The sequence below is a fragment of the Diaphorina citri genome, unplaced genomic scaffold, assembly GCF_000475195.1.
Source record: "Diaphorina citri unplaced genomic scaffold, Diaci psyllid genome assembly version 1.1 scaffold554, whole genome shotgun sequence".
Classification (NCBI taxonomy): domain Eukaryota; kingdom Metazoa; phylum Arthropoda; class Insecta; order Hemiptera; family Psyllidae; genus Diaphorina; species Diaphorina citri.
The window spans coordinates 91,244-109,544 of NW_007377988.1; the positions used below are offsets into that span (position 1 = coordinate 91,244).

The 18,301-nt window shown below is 43.4% G+C and overlaps 3 protein-coding genes across 3 annotated transcripts; 1 reads left to right on the plus strand and 2 right to left on the minus strand.

The window, feature by feature from the left end:
- LOC103510027 lies at positions 1-2,665 on the minus strand. The gene is made up of 6 exons (XM_026824200.1): positions 2,246-2,665; positions 1,421-1,717; positions 1,188-1,328; positions 949-1,110; positions 784-826; positions 1-65 (listed from the first exon to the last, which is right to left on the minus strand). Exons 1-6 carry the CDS (start codon positions 2,645-2,647, stop codon positions 1-3), a joined length of 1,110 nt encoding a protein of 369 aa, XP_026680001.1. The 5' UTR covers positions 2,648-2,665.
- A 2-nt stretch (positions 2,666-2,667) lies between these two features.
- On the minus strand, positions 2,668-5,446 carry LOC108252491 (the record flags this gene model as incomplete). The annotated part of the gene is made up of 2 exons (XM_017444399.2): positions 5,232-5,446; positions 2,668-3,071 (listed from the first exon to the last, which is right to left on the minus strand). A coding segment is annotated over exon 2 (360 nt), but the record flags the coding sequence as incomplete, so codon positions are not given.
- Positions 5,447-6,037: 591 nt separating this feature from the next.
- On the plus strand, positions 6,038-16,709 carry LOC103510029. The gene is made up of 8 exons (XM_026824202.1): positions 6,038-6,202; positions 6,858-7,187; positions 7,304-8,296; positions 9,353-9,457; positions 9,564-9,656; positions 10,015-10,308; positions 15,394-15,621; positions 16,597-16,709. The coding sequence occupies exons 2-8, from the start codon at positions 6,896-6,898 to the stop codon at positions 16,707-16,709; spliced, it is 2,118 nt and encodes a 705-aa protein (XP_026680003.1). The 5' UTR covers positions 6,038-6,202; positions 6,858-6,895.
- Positions 16,710-18,301: the final 1,592 nt, after the last annotated feature.

Genomic DNA, 18,301 nt, shown 5'->3' on the forward strand with positions numbered 1-18,301 from the left:
TTACCGCTCAATGGCATTCACACTCCATATTGTAGCGTACATCGTATCTGGAGAGGCCGCTTTATCTTCAACCGGTAGGTTTGGTGAATTCGGTGAGAAACTCTTTCCAGTCCTGGTCATCGATGACACAGTCATACATGTCCATGTCGATGTCGGGCGGGATGAATGCCTGCTCGATGTCCTCCAGGGCTTTGTCCGTATAGGAGACCTACAGGGACACACAAGTGGGTATATATAAAAAAAAAAAACAGTCAAACCTGTCTAAGTGGGAAAAAATTGCCGGTCCCTTGGATTCCCACTTGGACAGGTTCGACAGTAATAACTTCAGCGGAAGGTAATCATTAGGCGAGGTTAACGCCGGAGGCGTTCTCAAGCACCTAACAACCTAACCCTAGAGCTCGATTATGTGGTCAATGTTTGGTAGAGGGAACTGTAAACGACTGAGGTCTTCCCGTCCCGAAATCTATAAGAGGAGGACAGGCCAAACACTTTTGAGAGCATTTATTATTTTATTCCTTTTAAACCTTTAAATTAACTCAATACTAATTCGGAACTCGGGTGAATGACCATTGGCTATTATAGGTTAAATGTTAAGCTAAAAAAAAAATGTCAAGAATGGGAATTAAAATAAGTTTTCTGTTACATTTTCTTAGACTGCGGGGTTAAAAAAGTCCGCCCTATCCGGGATTTGAACCCAGCACCTTCGACAGAAGAATCAGTGCTACCCACTGGCGTTCACACTCCATATTGTAGCGTACATCGTATCTGGAGAGGCCGCTTTATCTTCAACCGGTAGGTCCAACGCTGGGTCAATGCACCGTTTGATTTTCACACGGATGAGGTTTTGTAGAAGCGTTAACACTCGGATGAGTAGTTCTTCGTTAGTCGCTGGGTCTATGAAGGAGAGGAACCGCTTGGGTGCTTGTGCCGCGAGCTGCACCGTTTGATTTTCACACGGATGAGGTTTTGTAGAAGCGTTAACACTCGGATGAGTAATTCTTCGTTCGTCGCTGGGTCTATGAATGAGAGGAACCTCTTGGGTGCTTGTGCCGCGAGCAGGCTAGGCACCATGTCTTCATTGCACGACAGATTAACTAGGAGTTTCAGCACCTGAAGTTTACACTGTGGGGAGCCTGTTTCTAAATGGCCATACAGGGAAACGACAGATTGACTAGGAGTTTCAGCACCTGAAGTTTACACTGTGGGGAGCCTGTTTCTAAATGGCCATACAGGGAGTGTAGGTAGGGACAGAACTCTTCATGCCAGTCATTATGGACGGCCACGTTACACAAACAGATGAGTGTCGTGAGTAGTACAAGCTCTGGAATGTTAGTACGGCCCTTGTTCACATTAGAGAGGAGTAGAGGTAACGCTGTCCTGAGCTCCTTCACGTTGGACTCATTCAGTCAAGCTCTGGAATGTTAGTACGGCCCTTGTTCACATTAGAGAGGAGTAGAGGTAACGCTGTCCTGAGCTCCTTCACATTGGACTCATTTAGAGTGAGATTCCCGAGGGTTTTGATAGCGGCGACTTGCACGCTCTCTCGCGGGTGAATGATGAGTTTGGATAACGCCGAGAGGGCGCCACACTCGCGTAACATATCCTGGTTAGCAGTCACTGTGGCAGAGTTTCCTATCGTGGTGATGACGCGTTCGAGCAGTTTCTCATTTTTCGTCGCTAGGAACGACACTAACATTTTCGCTTCCTTCACATCCAAGCAAGCTCTGGAATGTTAGTACGGCCCTTGTTCACATTAGAGAGGAGTAGAGGTAACGCTGTCCTGAGCTCCTTCACATTGGACTCATTCAGAGTGAGATTCCCGAGGGTTTTGATGGCGGCGACTTGCACGCTCTCTCGCGGATGAATGATGAGTTTGGATAACGCCGAGAGGGCGCCACACTCGCGTAACATATCCTGGTTAGCAGTCACTGTGGCAGAGTTTCCTATCGTGGTGATGACACGTTCGAGAAGTTTCTCATTTTTCGTCGCTAGGAACGACACTAACATTTTCGCTTCCTTCACATCCAAACTTTTCCCGAACAGCATATGCTCTTGGTTTTCTAAGAAGCTCTCCGCGTTGCTACGAATCTCCTTTTCCTTCTCATCCAGGAGTTCCCCCTGGGAGTAGCGAGTCGGAGACTTGCCATCGCGAAGTTTACGAAACCGTCCCGGTCGTTTCTTATACGGAGAGGCCACTACAATACTCCCGGGTAACGCGCCTAGCGTGAGATTATCCGAGGAGTGGGCATTTCCCGAACAGCATATGCTCTTGGTTTTCTAAGAAGCTCTCCGCGTTGCTCCGAATCTCCTTCTCCTTCTCATCCAGGAGTTCCCCCTGGGAGTAACGCGTAGGAGACTTGCCATCGCGGAGTTTACGAAACCGTCCCGGTCGTTTCTTATACGGAGAGGCTACAACAATGCTCCCTGGTAACGCGCCTAGCGTGAGATTATCTGAGGAGTGGGAGGACATGAGATGTCGCACGTCCACTGGACTTAGAATACGCGGGGAGTTCCAAGGAGATACTTGGAGGCTGCGAGGTCCATGTCTGGCGGGCGAGCCGCTACTGGTCGCCTGAATAGCGATCATCGTATCCGAGAACATACGCGCGCGGAGGTTGAGCTCTTTAATCCGCTCCTGTACGCTCATCGGACGGAGGATAATCTTCCCGTGGCGGGCGAGCCGCTACTGGTCGCCTGAATAGCGATCATCGTATCCGAGAACATACGCGCGCGGAGGTTGAGCTCTTTAATCCGCTCTTGTACGCTCATCGGACGGAGGATAATCTTCCCAGAATCAGACTGGGACAAGTCCAAGTTCCCGAGTAGTACATCCGTCTGTGTTGTCTGTGAGAGACGCCGGAAGTAAAGTCTATGCTCGGGGTATTCCTCTTTCTCTTGGCCGATGCGACGGTTGAACGCCGTCCGAATGACAGAGTAGCCGACGTAGGCGAACCCGGCAAACATGGCCGAACAGAGGGCCACCTTGTTGACAGCTCGGTCATTGGCTGAAGGTCCTGGACCCGACATTGCCCTAACTGCCCCCGGGTGGGTGAGTGAGTCAACGAGTCTATCTATAACAAGACAGAGAAAAAAAGAAGAATGTTCATTTTTACTTGCTATCACCATAGTGAATAAGAATGTAATCTACAGTGAGCAGCACTGAGGTAAATGCAAGCAGGCAATTTAGTGGTGCTTATATAGAAATAATTGAAATTTGTTTTCTAAAATCTACAAGTAGGTTTATGCTTATAAACAGCTGAGATGGAAGTGTCATAAATAATTAGACACACATCAAGGACCATTCAACCAATCACTTAGCTGTCAACATTAATAGGTGCCTACACATATAAACATATTTTTAGTCATCAAAAGCACTATAAGTGGGTACAACATGACTCAGTTTGTTCTCAAAAAGAAGAATGTTCATTTTTACTTGCTATCACCATAGTGAATAAGAATGTAATCTACAGTGAGCACCACTGAGGTAAATGCAAGCAGGCAATTTACTTAGTGGTGCTTATATGGAAATAATTGAAATTTGTTTTCTAAAATCTACAAGTAGGTTTATGCTTATAAACAGCTGATATGGAAGTGTCATAAACAATTAGACACACATCAAGGACCATTCAACCAATCACTTAGCTGTCAACATTAATAGGTGTCTACACATATATAAACATATTTTTGGTCAAAAGCACTATAAGTGGGTACAACATGACTCAGTTTGTTCTCAAACATTTATTATTCCAATTAGGTATTGTTCTAACACAGAAAATTACCAAACTTTTACTGAGTGGGATCAGATAAAGCCTGATTTCCAGAGGTCTTTAGCAGTGTTGAAGTTTTTTTTTATGCTTAATGATGGGAATCAAATCTGCAACCTAGCACTTACAAGGCAGACTTGCTACCCTCCAAGCTAAATAGGTTGGCTCCAAACTCTTTGATTTGAGATTGTAGACCTCTAGTATAGACCAAAACGAAAATCTCGAAACTCTTGGGTTTTAAAACTGCGCGGTTTAAAATGTGTCAGAAACACTTGGTCAACAAAACACTCGGTCAACTCCGGAGTTTGGGTGAACCATTGGTTTTCAAACTCGCGAGTCAACCGAGGATGTTAGAAACCGGCCCTAAATCAAAGGGAGAAGAAAGACATGATAGGAGAAAGCCAGCCATTCCAAGAACAAACCTTATCTGTTTGGGATAAAATATGCCCCAGGTGGGAATTGAACCCACAACCTAGCACTTATGGGGCAGACACACAACCCTCCAAGCCAAGTAGGCTGGCAGTGTGTGAATCAATAAATTGATAGCATAGGTACCAAGCCCATTATTAATTAATGATATTGCACATTATGACCTTGGCTTTGTTTCACAAACAACTCTGCACTCTCCACTTTTCTAGCACAAAAAAAATATGGTACATTTTTTCCATGTGTGGAGTGAAAACTGGGAATTACAGAATCAGGTAATTATTCAGAAGCCACAGCTCATTTGGGACAGCTCTTTTTTGTAGCAATTTTCTATTGATGTGACTTCTGATTAAGTACTCAAAATCATCATCATGGAAGTGGCTTACAGGCCACTTATCTTCTATCTTATGAGGTACCAAGCCCATTATTAATTAATGATATTGCACATTATGACCTTGGCTTTGTTTCACAAACAACTCTGCACTCTCCACTTTTCTACCACAAAAAAAGTATGGTACATTTTTTCCATGTGTGGAGTGAAAACTGGGAGTTACAGAATCAGGTAATTATTCAGAAGCCACAGCTCATTTGGGACAGCTCTTTTTTGTAGCAATTTTCTATTGATGTGACTTCTGATTAAGTAGGTACTCAAAATCATCATCATGGAAGTGGCTTACAGGCCACTTATCTTCTATCTTATGGCTGCTAATTACCTATAAGTGTACTTGCAATGGGTCCAAACATAGTTGGCCATTCAGCAATCAACAAGATAAAACTATGTTGCCGAGGCAGTGCAGACGGTTCTGTCTACACTGATCAATGTCAGTCAATGGCTTGTTGACTATGTGTGGACATACCTAAGTGTACTTGCAATGGGTCCAAACATAGTTGGCCATTCAGCAATCAACAAGATAAAACTATGTTGCCGAGGCAGTGCAGACGGTTCCGTCTACACTGATCAATGTCAGTCAATGGCTTGTTGACTATGTGTGGACATACCTTTATAAAGACATTATGATCATTTCATTTGTATTTACTTACATTTTGATCAAATTTGACCAATAAATGATCAGAAGGCTGATGAAACTATAGCTCTCTGCTTGTCCTCCGAATCACCATGACTTGATTAATTTTATTGATTTCTTTGTCCAACTTTCGGGTACTGATGGAAATCCTTTTTCAAAACTGATGATCTGGGTTTCTTCATAGCTTGATCTTCATTCAGGAATTAAACAATAGAACGTTTGCAATCTCAGTCTCAGAAATCAGAAAGAGGAAAAATGAAAAAGCTAGAAAAGTCCATTGAAATCCTTTTTCAAAACTGATGATCTGGGTTTCTTCATAGCTTGATCTTCATTCAGGAATTAAACAATAGAACGTTTGCAATCTCAGAAATCAGAAAGAGGAAAAATGGAAAAGCTAGAAAAGTCCATTAATTTTTCCAACTTTCTTCTTTTAGCTAGAGCACAAGCACACCTGCGTTTACACATTCCAAGGCTTTTTCAGGGTGTGCAGCACGAGGTCACAAAAGTCAGCAGAGTCAGCTAAACATTTCATTTTATTTTCCCTCTTCTATCTTCTATCCGGAGTTGTAGTTCGGAGTTGTCCAAAAAATAAAATAGTTTTCTTGTCTTTTGATGTGTTACTTTGAAGTGTTCTATCAAATATAAAATATTTGATTATTCCATTTAGCATTTAGCAGTAGAAGAAGACCTATTAAAAGATTGAAGCTAGAGCACAAGCACACCTGCGTTTACACATTCCAAGGCTTTTTCAGGGTGTGCAGCACGAGGTCACAAAAGTCAGCAGAGTCAGCAAAACATTTCATTTTTCCCTCTTCTATCCGGAGTTCGGAGTTTCGGAGTTGTCCAAAAATTAAAATAGTTTTCTTGTCTTTTGATGTGTTACTTTGAAGTGTTCTATCAAATTTAAAATATTTGATTATTCCATTTAGCAGTAGAAGAAGACCTATTAAAAGATTGGGATTCTAAGTTCGTGTTTTCACTAAAACGGTAAGCTTTCACGATCTTTCGAAGTGCAACGTTTGTCTTGAAGAAATTTACCCTAGAGATCACTTTCATCAATAAGGACCAACCTCTTTTCTTTAGCTTTCTCAAAATATGCTAGTACATGCTAGACAGATTTCTGGGAAGTTATGCATAATTGTGACATTGTTTTCGAGAATTTTTAATGTGAGAGGTGAAGAAGTTTTGAAAGAGAAAATGGTGATTGCATGTACCTACTGGAATGTGATGGTGCTTTGTAACAATGGTTCCCAGCTTGTAGGAAGAGAATGTAATGTTTGTTCAACCTGAAAATAAATATTATGAGAATAAAATCTGATATTGCAACTTGGGTACTTGCACCTTATACTACGAGGTAAATCTACGGTAAAATTAACAGTTGATTTTTATTTAGTAATTTATTTGTGTTTAGAAAAAAACTTGGTTTTCTCTGTATGGTTTATGTTTAACTCACTTGTAACATGGTCCTATTTTTGTCTCATTTCCCATAACATAATCCTATTTCTGTCTCATTTCCCTGACAGGTGATGAAAAAATTATTTAGTAATTTATTTGTGTTTAGAAAAAAACTTGGTTTTCTCTGTATGGTTCATGTTTAACTCACTTGTAACATGGTCCTATTTTTGTCTCATTTCCCCGACAGGTGATGAAAAAATCACAGTAAAAACCCCAAGAGGAAAAATGCTGTCCCAAAATGAAGAGGCAGACTCTACAACTAAACAGAATCACGAGACAGAAAATGATGCAACATTGACCGACAAAGACACAGCAAAAAAAGTCCTTGTGTCTGAAACTCAAATGGTTGATAAATTATCTGATGATATCATTGAAAACACAGTTAACTCCAATGAGGACACTGAATGTAATAACAAGATGCTGAAAGAATCAGAAGCACCTGTAGTTGAAGAAAACAGAATGCCAGAAAGTAATGTAGACAATTCAGACATTGACACAAGTTCATTACCTCCTGTACCAAATGTTGATTCCTATGAGACAAATATTTCCAACAGCAATAAGCTAAGCATTGAAAAGGGCCAGAAAGTAATGTAGACAATTCAGACATTGACACAAGTTCATTACCTCCTGTACCAAATGTTGATTCCTATGAGACAAATATTTCCGACAGCAATAAGCTAAGCATTGAAAACATAACATCAGATAAAACCTCAGATGTGATAACCCAAGATAAGCTGTCTTCTAACATTTCCAACCTTGACACAAATATTACTGATGAAAGTGCCAGACAAACAACTAAATCTAATGTGTCAAATGACATGGGAGAAATCAATTCAGACCAGACTCCTGATTCAACATCAAATGAAGTAGACAAGATCACATCCAATGAAGCACCTCAGGTTTGTTCAGATGAAGCTGATGTCTCAACTTCAAATGAACTGCCTGTAGTAGATTCAAGTGAAGTTGTGGACACAGATTCTAACAGAACAACTGAGACATCCAACCAAGCACCTATGACAGATTTGAAAAGAGCAGCAAGTCCAACAAAATCAAGTGATGCTGATGTTACTTCTAAAGAGCAAATTCCTGTAGATATAAAAGAATCAATTTCCACAGAATCACAAGAAATAGCTCTTGACTCAGCTGATGTTTCAAAAGAAGCACAAAATGACATACCTGAGGTTTCAGTAGTAACAACAGATTCAATAGAAAAACAGCCTGAGACAAAAGAAACACTTGGGACCTCAAATGAAGAGGTGTCTAATAATACACCTTCAATCCAAACTGACATTTCTAAAGACTCCTCAGATGTTTCAAAAGAAACAGCCAAGGTTTCAAGTGAAACTTCTGAGGTTAAAAATTCTGAGATTTTAGAAAAAACACTGGAATCAAATAAGAAACCTGATGTTTCAAATGAAATGTCAGTGGAATCAAATCAAACTTCTGACAACACAGCTGAAATTTCAAAAAAAGCTTCATCAGAGGCACCTAAAGAGATGTCCGAGGGTGTTGTAGAAACAGCATCCGAGTCGATAGAACCAGCTAATGGAACAGCCAAGGTATCGGCACCTATGATTTTACATTTGTACGATGAGAAGCTGGCTATGACTTGTGAAATTAAAACAGGTGAGTTTTTTTTTTGAGATAAAAAAAAAGGATTGACAGAGGGAACTGTAGCTGCTAAGGTCTTATCATCCCAAAATCAAAGAGAGGAGGAAGACAGGATAGGAGAAAACCAGCCGTTACAAGAACAAACATTATCCCTTCTTTCAAGTTCACTTTTTAATGCTTCTATTGATAGGGAAAGTGCCTTTGAAGAAGGAATCCAAAGAGACTCCTGTGATGAATAAGGAAAGTAAAAAGGAGAAAGAAGTGAAAACTCCCTCTTCCCCTAAGCAGAAGGGAGTCACGCCGAAAATAGGCCCTAAATCCAGTAAACCCTCCACAGCGCCGTCAGACAAAGGTCGGAAAAGTTTAGACCGCTCCTCGTCAGCCCGGGACAAAACCCCGAGCGAAGACCAGAAAGTCGCCCCTCTTGCGCTAACCATTTGAGCCTTCTTAACATTGGAGTCACTTTTTTTTTTTTTTTTTTTTTTTTTGCAAAACCAAATGGTTTTTTTTACCTTTTAATTTAATTCAATTTCAATTTCAATTTTTGATAAACCTTTAATTTTATTGTTTATAATTTTTGTTTACAATACAATATAAGTAGGTACATAATATAATAAGTACAAAATTACAATTATTGGTCTTCATAATGATACTCCAATGTTTTTTTTTTTTTTTTTTTTTTTTTTTTTTTTTTGCAAAACCAAATGTTTTTTTTACCTTTTAATTTAATTGATTTTATTATTCAAGTCATTTTGTATACAAACTAGAAGAAGACAAAGAGGATAAAAAAACCACTAAAGCTTCTTTTATTTGTTCTAATTAATTATTTTTATATTTCTTCTTCAGATAATCTGAATGTGCTTGAAATTGAGGGTCTATCAAAGGACATGTTGTAGGTTTGTAGGTATAGGTACATATGTAAACAAAGTAGGTTTTTAGGGTCAGGTTCTCTTCCTCCATTAGGTTAAGCCTGAGTCGGCTTAACCTAATGGTCATTTTGTATACAAACTAGAAGAAGAAAAAGAGGACAAAAAAACCACTAAATTAATTATTTTTATATTTCTTCTTCAGATAATCTGAATGTGCTTGAAATCGAGGGTCTATCAAAAGACATGCTATGTGGTACCGAGTTTATGGTAGAGATGGATGAGACCCAACTAGCCAGTCTTGATGCAGGCCAGGCTCAACAGGAGGACAATCAGCCCCGACCCAATGCTCTGGCACCAGGCAATGTTGTATTGCCCAAACCAGATGCTATCTCCACCCCTGGTAATTGATGCAGGCCAGGCTCAACAGGAGGACAATCAGCCCCGACCCAATGCTCTGGCACCAGGCAATGTTGTATTGCCCAAACCAGATGCCATCTCCGCCCCTGGTAAGTTGTTGTTGTAGCAGCTTTAGCTTTCTCTGAATGTTGATGGCAGATTAAAGAGAAGATATCTTTTTGTATCTGCCATACACCGGGGTGATGGTCTCTAGCCATGTTTAATAGGCTCGTCCTGAACCGCAGTCAACCATCGTGAGGACTTGTGCTTATTCTTTAAAAGAACCCTTTGAAGAGCTGCCAGCTAGCTAGGCTGGTTAGGGTTAGCTGTTCTCCCTGTTTATAGTCCCACAGCCAGACGCTAGTCTGCTCTCTGTTTAATGTCCCCTAGCCTTCTTCATGAACTTCAATAGTGCATTGTGCCTGGTAAGACACGAGCCTAGTGTGGTTTGTCCATGTCGTTTTCCAGGTGATCCTGCACCTCCTGGAGACAGTCAACCCGAGGCAACCCCAAAGAAACGAGGTGGCTACAGGCCTAGGAAATCACTCAAGATGACCTCTCCCTCCAAAGACACTCCTGACGTGGGCAAGAAGAAAGGAAAGTCCAGACTGAGTCTGCCCAATTTGAGTGGAGCTGCGGAATCTGGAGCAGTGGGGAAGAAGGTGAAAGGCAGTGGAACTCCGAAGAAGACGGTGGTGCTGGGGAAAGTGGGTGGAGTGAAGACAAAAGTGGTCGGAGGGAAGCGGGCAAAATCCCTGGGCAGTAAGTCTGTTTTGGCATTATTTTCCAGATGGTAGGTACTTATAGCTTTGCAAAAGAAAACTTCTATAGTAAAAAAAAAATATATCATGGGAGAAAATCCTATACTCTTAAGGTGACCCTCTCTCTCTTTCTCTCTTTCTTCTCTTCTCTCTCTCTCTCTCTCTCTTCTCTCTCCTCTCCCTCTCTCTCTCCCTCTCCTCTCCCTCTCTTTCTCTCTCTCTCCTCTCTCCTCTCTCTCTCCTCTCTCTCTTCCTCTCTCTCTCTCTTCTCTCTTCTCCTCTCTCTCTCCTCTTCCTCTCTCTCTCCTCTCTCTCTCCCCTCTCTCTCTGCACTCTTCTCTCCCCTCTCCTCTCTCTCCTCTCTCCTCTCTCTCTCTCTCTCCTCTCTCTCTCTCTTCTCTCTCTCTCTCCTCTTCTCTCTCTCCTCTCTCTCTTCCTCTCTTCTCTCCTCTTCTCTCTCCTCTCTCTCTCTCTCCCCTCTCCTCTCTTTTTTTTGTAGAGGTTTGATGGGGTTAACTGTAACTGCCAAGGGTCTTATCGTCCCGAAAGCGAAGGAGAAGAAAGAGCCGTTCCCAGAACGAACCTTATCTGTTTGGGATAAAATCCGCCCCGAGCGGAATCTTACTAGCGACCTAGCGATTGCAAGGCAGGCGCGTTACCTTTCTAAGCTAACTAGGCTGGCGGCGCGGCTTTCTATTGATTATATTTGTTATTCATGTTTAATTTAAATGCCATTTACTTACCTATGCTTTTCGTGCTTTTTCTCCCTCACAGACTTGTCAGCGAAAAGTCCCGCCCGCGGGGTCCGCAAGCCCCAGATAAACCTGGACTCCATCTCCGAGGTTGACGAGACGTTACAAGATTCCCTTCTAGAACATGGCTTGGTTCCGAGAACTGTGAATAGGAGGCCACAACCCCGGCCCAAGAAACCGTGAGCGATATCTATTACTTCTCCCCCGAACCGGAACGAACGAAGTACCGGGTCTAGGAACGAGTTGGCCCGCCGAATATGTAAGTTATTATTTATTATTTATAATTATAGGAAGTAGCACTCCGGAGCGGTCCCGGGTTTCGATTCCCGGCGGGGGTCGAAGTTTTTTTCGGCTCTGTTGCCTGGAGTTCGGGGGTATAGTCAATTACTCAGCATAGTGAAGACAAGTGGGAAGCTACTTCAATTGAGTATCGACCAGTGGCGGCATTATCAGTGTAAATTAATGATACAAGTAGATACATTCAGTAGTAGTTCTCTTAAAAGGTTTGACGCGGGAACTGTAACTATCACTCTAGTTACGATCCCGGAAATCGGAGGAGAGAAAGTTAGAATCAGGTAAGGATGAAAGGAGCCTGCATTCCAGAACGAATATTATACATCAGGGATAAAATCCGCCGGGCGGGAATCGTAACCCGCGCATAGCATCTTACAGGGCAGCCGCAGGTACCAACTAGCATAACTAGGCTGGCAAAAAAAAATATTTGAAAATAGGCCTTTGCTTTACCACAAGATTGCATGAGCGCAAAGGGGCTACCACTCCATCGCTCAGTTTATTATTTTGGCTTACTAATTATTCATATTTCTCAAAGTATAGGTACGTAGCGATTGACCTGCCAAAATATTTCTTCTCCTTATTTTTCATATTTTTTTCCTCTTCTTTTCCTCTCAGTTATCCTCAGTACGGAAAAATTCGGGCCTCACGGTGGAACATTTCACATTCTCCAAGGTATTGCTTAGGTTTGGGTCCTGAGTATGAACGAGAACGGAGATGCAGTGCTACCTGGTGGAGCGGTGTGGTGTAACTAGACACATATTTTTATTATCTCATTCAGCTAGACTTGGGCTTGGATCTTGTTAAAAAAAAAAAAAAAAAAAAAAATGGAACTGGTTCCAGGTCCACCACGTTAAACACTACTGAGGTTGGTTGCTCTGGTCTTGGCTGTTAAAGATCTGCCTCTCACGTAGCTTGTAGTTCTGTAAACTGTAGACCTTACTTAGACTCTTTGGGTGGACCAAAAATGGGCCCCGTTCAGTTTTGGGACCCCAAGGTTAGACGTGCCTTGATGTTTTAAACTCGGGTACCAAATTTCATCAAAATCGGAATAGGCAGTCCCGAGCTGTAGCGGAACAAACGAACATACAAACATCCAAACCAAACTGTCGAGTTAAAACATAGACCTCACTTTTGTTCGTTCAAAAAGAAACATACATAACTTTACGACAAGTGTAATTTAATATGTACTTGATTTAATCTCAATTTTCAACACATTATCTTCCTCTTCAGAGTCCCCAAACAGTTGCGCCGGGCAAGATCAAATCCACGCCGAAAGCCAAAGCCAAGTCTTCGCCCAAAAAACCAACCCCTTCCTCCGCCCCTCCCGAAACCAAACGAGTGCCACGAAGATCCGCCAAACTGATCACCCAAGAAGAAACCGACAAGGAAAACGAATCGGTAGCGAGCGATACTCCTCTTAGCACTCGAATAGCGAAGAAAGACTCGACCAGCGCGAAGAAAAAGTCTTCAGCGGCCGAAACTAACGAAGATCAGGCTCCCGTGAAAGGAAAAAAGGCCGAGAAGGAGACTCCAAAGCGGAGGAAATCCGTGAAGGCCGCCCCTCTGGACAATTCCACCGAAGATCCGAAGGGAGAGAGCATTTTCGATGACTCCTTCGAAGAGGAATCTCAATTTTCAACACATTATCTTCCTCTTCAGAGTCCCCAAACAGTTGCGCCGGGCAAGATCAAATCCACGCCGAAAGCCAAAGCCAGGTCATCGCCCAAAAAACCAACCCCTTCCCCCGCCCCTCCCGAAACCAAACGAGTGCCACGAAAATCCGCCAAACTGATCACCCAAGAAGAAACCGACAAGGAAAACGAATCGGTAGCGAGTGATACCCCTCTTAGCGCTCGAATAGCGAAGAAAGACTCGACCAGCGCGAAGAAGAAGTCTTTACCGGCCGAAACTAACGAAGATCAGGCTCCCGTGAAAGGGAAAAAGGCCGAGAAGGAGACTCCAAAGCGGAGGAAATCCGTGAAGGCCGCCCCTCTGGACGACTCGGCCGAAGAGCCGAAGGGGGAGAGCATTTTCGATGACTCCTTTGAGAAGGAGGAGCAAAGCGGAGGAAATCCGTGAAGGCCGCCCCTCTGGACGACTCGGCCGAAGAGCCGAAGGGGGAGAGCATTTTCGATGACTCCTTTGAAAAGGAGGAGAAGAAAGACAAGTATCCGCGAATCAAGCTGAAAATCTCCGGCGGTCTGATTGAGAAACCGAAAGAGAAGCAGGAAAAGGGAGTTAAGTCGAGCGTTGTGCTGAAGGAGAAGAATAGTACTCCCGTGACCAGTGGGACGGAGGGGAGAGTAAAGAAAACACCTCTGTCTGAGGTAGCTAAGAAGAGTGTAGGGAAAGTGCCTTTGAAGAAGGAATCCAAAGAGACTCCTGTGATGAATAAGGAAAGTAAAAAGGAGAAAGAAGTGAAAACTCCCTCGTCCCCTAAGCAGAAGGGAGTCACGCCGAAAATGGGCCCTAAATCCAGCAAACCCTCCACAGCGCCGTCAGACAAAGGTCGGAAAAGTTTAGAACGCTCCTCGTCAGCCCGGGACAAAACCCCGAGCGAAGACCAGAAAGTCGCCCCTCTTGCGCTAACCATAACGAAGTCTCCGCAAAAAACCATCGTGTCTATCAAGAAATCCACGGACGGGAAAAAACCGGAGATCAAAGTCGAAATCCGCAAACCGTCCGCTGGCAGTGGCGCGGACGTCAAAAAGGAAGAATCAAAATCAGCGAGTGAGAAAAAATCTGAAAAACTTGGCGAAAAGAAGGAAAGAGACAGTGGGTCTTCCGATGAAAATCAAGACGCGAAAAACCAAAGTGGGGAGGCGAAAAAATCCAAATCCTTCTTTGACACCATCAAAACGCGTAAGCGAAGCGGGTTCACACTTTCCCAGGAAGAGTGTGATATAATCAGCGGAGCCAAGCGGGCCAAAACCTCTCCCTCGGGCAAAACTCTAACCTCACCCGACATTTCCCGTGAGGAGCACGAGCGTCTCTCTTCCGTCAAAGTTATGCTGAGTCCGTGCCGCCGACGGTCGACCGGGAAAGAGAGCCCGGCGCCCGCCGAACCGCCCCTGACGAAGAAACGGAAAATCGTCAAGACCCTTGAGGCGGAGTTTGATAAAATTGACAAGGAGTTGTTGACCGCCCCGCCCGCCAATAAGCGAAAACGCAGCGATAAAGCGCCAGAGACGCCGAAGGGCGGCGAAAAAGTAGACCCGAAAAAGGCAGCGGTTGGTAGCTCGACCAAGGGTGACTCAAAAGTTAACGCGACGAAGGGTGACTTGAAAGTTGGTGCGACGAAGGGTGATTCAAAAGTTAACGCGACCAAGAGTGACTCCAAAGTTGGTAATGCGACAAAACGTGACTCATACGGAAGTCATCATCTGTTTCGTTAGGTAGCATGCAAAAATATTTTTTTTTTCCGTTTGTCCTACAGAAACTTCGTCTGGAAATAGTAGTTTCGCAGGCATCCAGCGCGTTTGTGGAGGCTGCATCCCGACTGGAACATCTAAGTCATTTGGAACTCATCAATGTGGATGTTACGGAAGTCATCATCTGTTTCGTTAGGTAGCATGCAAAAATATTTTTTTTTTCCGTTTGTCCTACAGAAACTTCGTCTGGAAATAGTCGTGTCTGAGGCATCCAGCACGTTTGTGGAGTCTGCATCCGTGCATCGCGACTGGAACATCTTAAATATACTGTATAGGATTAGGTAACACTCTCTCTCTCCCCTCTCTCTCCTCTCTCTCCTCTCTTTTTTTTGTAGAGGTTTGATGGGTTAACTGTAACTGCCAAGGTCTTATCGTCCCGAAAGCGAAGAGAGAAGAAAGAGCCGTTCCCAGAACGAACCTTATCTGTTTGGGATAAAATCCGCCCCGAGCGCGAATCTTACCAGCGACTTGGCGCTTACAAGGTAGACGCGCTACCCTTCAAGCTAACTAGGTTGGCGGCCAGGCTTTCTATTGATATTTATGTTATTTTCCATTTTAATTTTTAAATGCCATTTACTTACCTACTTTTTCGTGCTTTTTCCCTCACAGACTTGTCAGCAAAAAGTCCCGCCCGCGGGGTCCGCAAGCCCAAGATAAACCTGGACTCCATCTCGAGTGACGAGACGTACAAGATTCCCCTTCTAGAACATGGCTGGTTCCGAGAACTGGTGAATAGGAAGGCCACAACCCCGGCCAAGAAACTGAGCGATATCTATTACTTCTCCCCCGAACCGGAACGAAAGAAGTACCGGTCTAGGAACGAGATTGCCCGAATATGTAAGTTTTTATTATTATTTATAATTTTAGGAAGTAGCACTAGAAACTGAGCGATATCTATTACTTCTCCCCCGAACCGGAACGAAAGAAGTACCGGTCTAGGAACGAGATTGCCCGAATATGTAAGTTATTATTATTATTTATAATTATAGGAAGTAGCACTCCCCGGAGGTCCCGGGTTCGATTCCCGGCGGGGTCGAAGTTTTTTCGGCTCTGTGCCTGGAGTTCGGGGTATAGTCAATTACTCAGCATAGTGAAGACAAGTGGGAAGCTACTTCAATTGAGTATCGACCAGTGGCGGCATATCAGTGTAAATTAATGATACAAGTAGATAAAAATTAATAGTATTTTTTTAAAAAGGTTTGACAGAGGGAACTGTAACTACTCTAGTCTTATCGTCCCGAAATCGAAGAGAGAAGGAAGACAGGATAGCCGGGTTCGATTCCCGGCGGGGTCGAAGTTTTTTCGGCTCTGTGCCTGGAGTTCGGGGTATAGTCAATTACTCAGCATAGTGAAGACACGTGGGAAGCTACTTCAATTGAGTATCGACCAGTGGCGGCATTACCAGTGTAAATTAATGATAGGGTTAGGTAACATGCAAAAAACTTAGGTAGCATGCAAAAATAATTAATTTCCTTTCTTCTACAGAAACTTCGTCTGGAAATAGTGGTTTCGGAGGCATCCAGCGCGTTTGTGGAGTCTGCATCGCGACTGGAACATCTTAAATATACTGTATAGGGTTAGGTAACATGCAAAAAACTTAGGTAGCATGCAAAAATAATTAATTTCCTTTCTTCTACAGAAACTTCGTCTGGAAATAGTGGTTTCGGAGGCATCCAGCGCGTTTGTGGAGTCTGCATCGCGACTGGAACATCTTAAATATACTGTATAGGGTTAGGTAACATGCAAAAAACTTAGGTAGCATGCAAAAATAATTAATTTCCTTTCTTCTACAGAAACTTCGTCTGGAAATAGTGGTTTCGGAGGCATCTAGCGCGTTTGTGGAGGCTGCATCGCGCCTTGAACATCTAAGTCATTTGGAACTGATCAATGTGGATGTTACGGAAGTCATCTGTTTTGTTAGGTAGCATGCAAAAATAATTATTTTCCTTTGTTCTACAGAAACTTCGTCTGGAAATAGTGGTTTCGGAGGCATCTAGCGCGTTTGTGGAGGCTGCATCGCGCCTTGAACATCTAAGTCATTTGGAACTGATCAATGTGGATGTAACGATAAAATCCGCCCCGGGCGGGAATCGAACCCGCGTCCTAGCGCTTACAAGGCAGACGCACTACCAACTAAGCTAACTAGGCTGGCTTGGGGCGACCTTATCCCAAACATATATGGTTCGTTCTCGAAACTGCTGGCTTTCTCCTATCCTGTCTTTCTATTCTATTCGCGTTTGATACGATAAGACCTAAGTTTCCTCTCTAACTATCAAATTTAATTTTTCTCCCTTTGTGTTCTCCCGCAGTCGGCTGTTACCAACTACCTCCTCCTGTCGGGCATTGCCAAACTGCAGACCACGCTTCGTTTGGTATCCTGGGGTTTAACCATGGAACTACTCAAAGTCACAGATATGTTTGCCGCCAAGTGGAAGGGCCCGAATCAGTTCAAATCCGATGGTAAGTTACAAGGTTCCCTTTTTATAGAATAGAATATACCTAGAGAATCCAATCCCGGGATGTATTTTCGATCTCGGAAGGACGAAATCACATGGTCTGGGGCTAGTTCTCGTCACCCAAACGGGAAATTACATAGTGTTGATTTTATTATGCTAATGCGTCGTTGAACAGTTTAGCGCTCCATGATGACTAAATTTGATTTGTTTACAATGAATATGTAAAAGAATGTGCTAGATAAAACAAGTCACAACTACATGGGACACCCTCTGAAATCCTGGATACGGGACTGCTCTGTTGTTACAATTCCATCTATCAAACCTCCTTTTAGCCAGCCTAGTTAGCTTGGTTGGTAGCGCGTCTGCCTTGTAAGCGCTAGGCCGCGGGTTCGATTCCCGTCCGGGGCGTATTTTATCCTAAACAGATAAGGTTCCTTCTCGGAACGGCTGTCTTTCTTCTCTCTTCGCTTTCGGGGCGATAAGACCTTAGCAGTTACAGTTCCCTCTGTCAAACCTCTTTTTTTTTTAACTCTATTTTATATCTTCCGATCTATATTAACTGTTGTTCCTTCAGGCACCTGTGTTCCCGTCATGTCGCCAATTCCCGTCTGCTACCTGGCCGATCACGAGTTGCCTGCCAATCCCGCGGAAGTTAAGAAAGAAGTCGATCTATTCCCCATCAGCAAACTACGGAAACTGCTCACCGGCTATATGAAAACCAACGGAGTGTCGATATTCACTGTGAGCTACTCGAATACACTGCGGCATACCATGATGGATCGACTGTGAAGACGGGACTGAAGAGGCTTTCAGATCTTGTGATTGAAGAGGTTGGTGATTCTACTCAAGCTGTCCATGGACTTCAAGTTTTTCTCTCTCTCTCTCTCTCTCTCTCTCTCTCTCTCTCTCTCTCTCTCTCTCTCTTCTCTCTCTCTTCTCTTTCTCTCTCTCTTCTCTTTCTCTCTCTCTTCTCTCTTTATCTCTCTCTTCTCTCTTTCTCTCTCTCTTCTCTCTTTCTCTCTCTCTCTCTCTTTCTCTCTCTCTCTCCTTTAATTGTCATT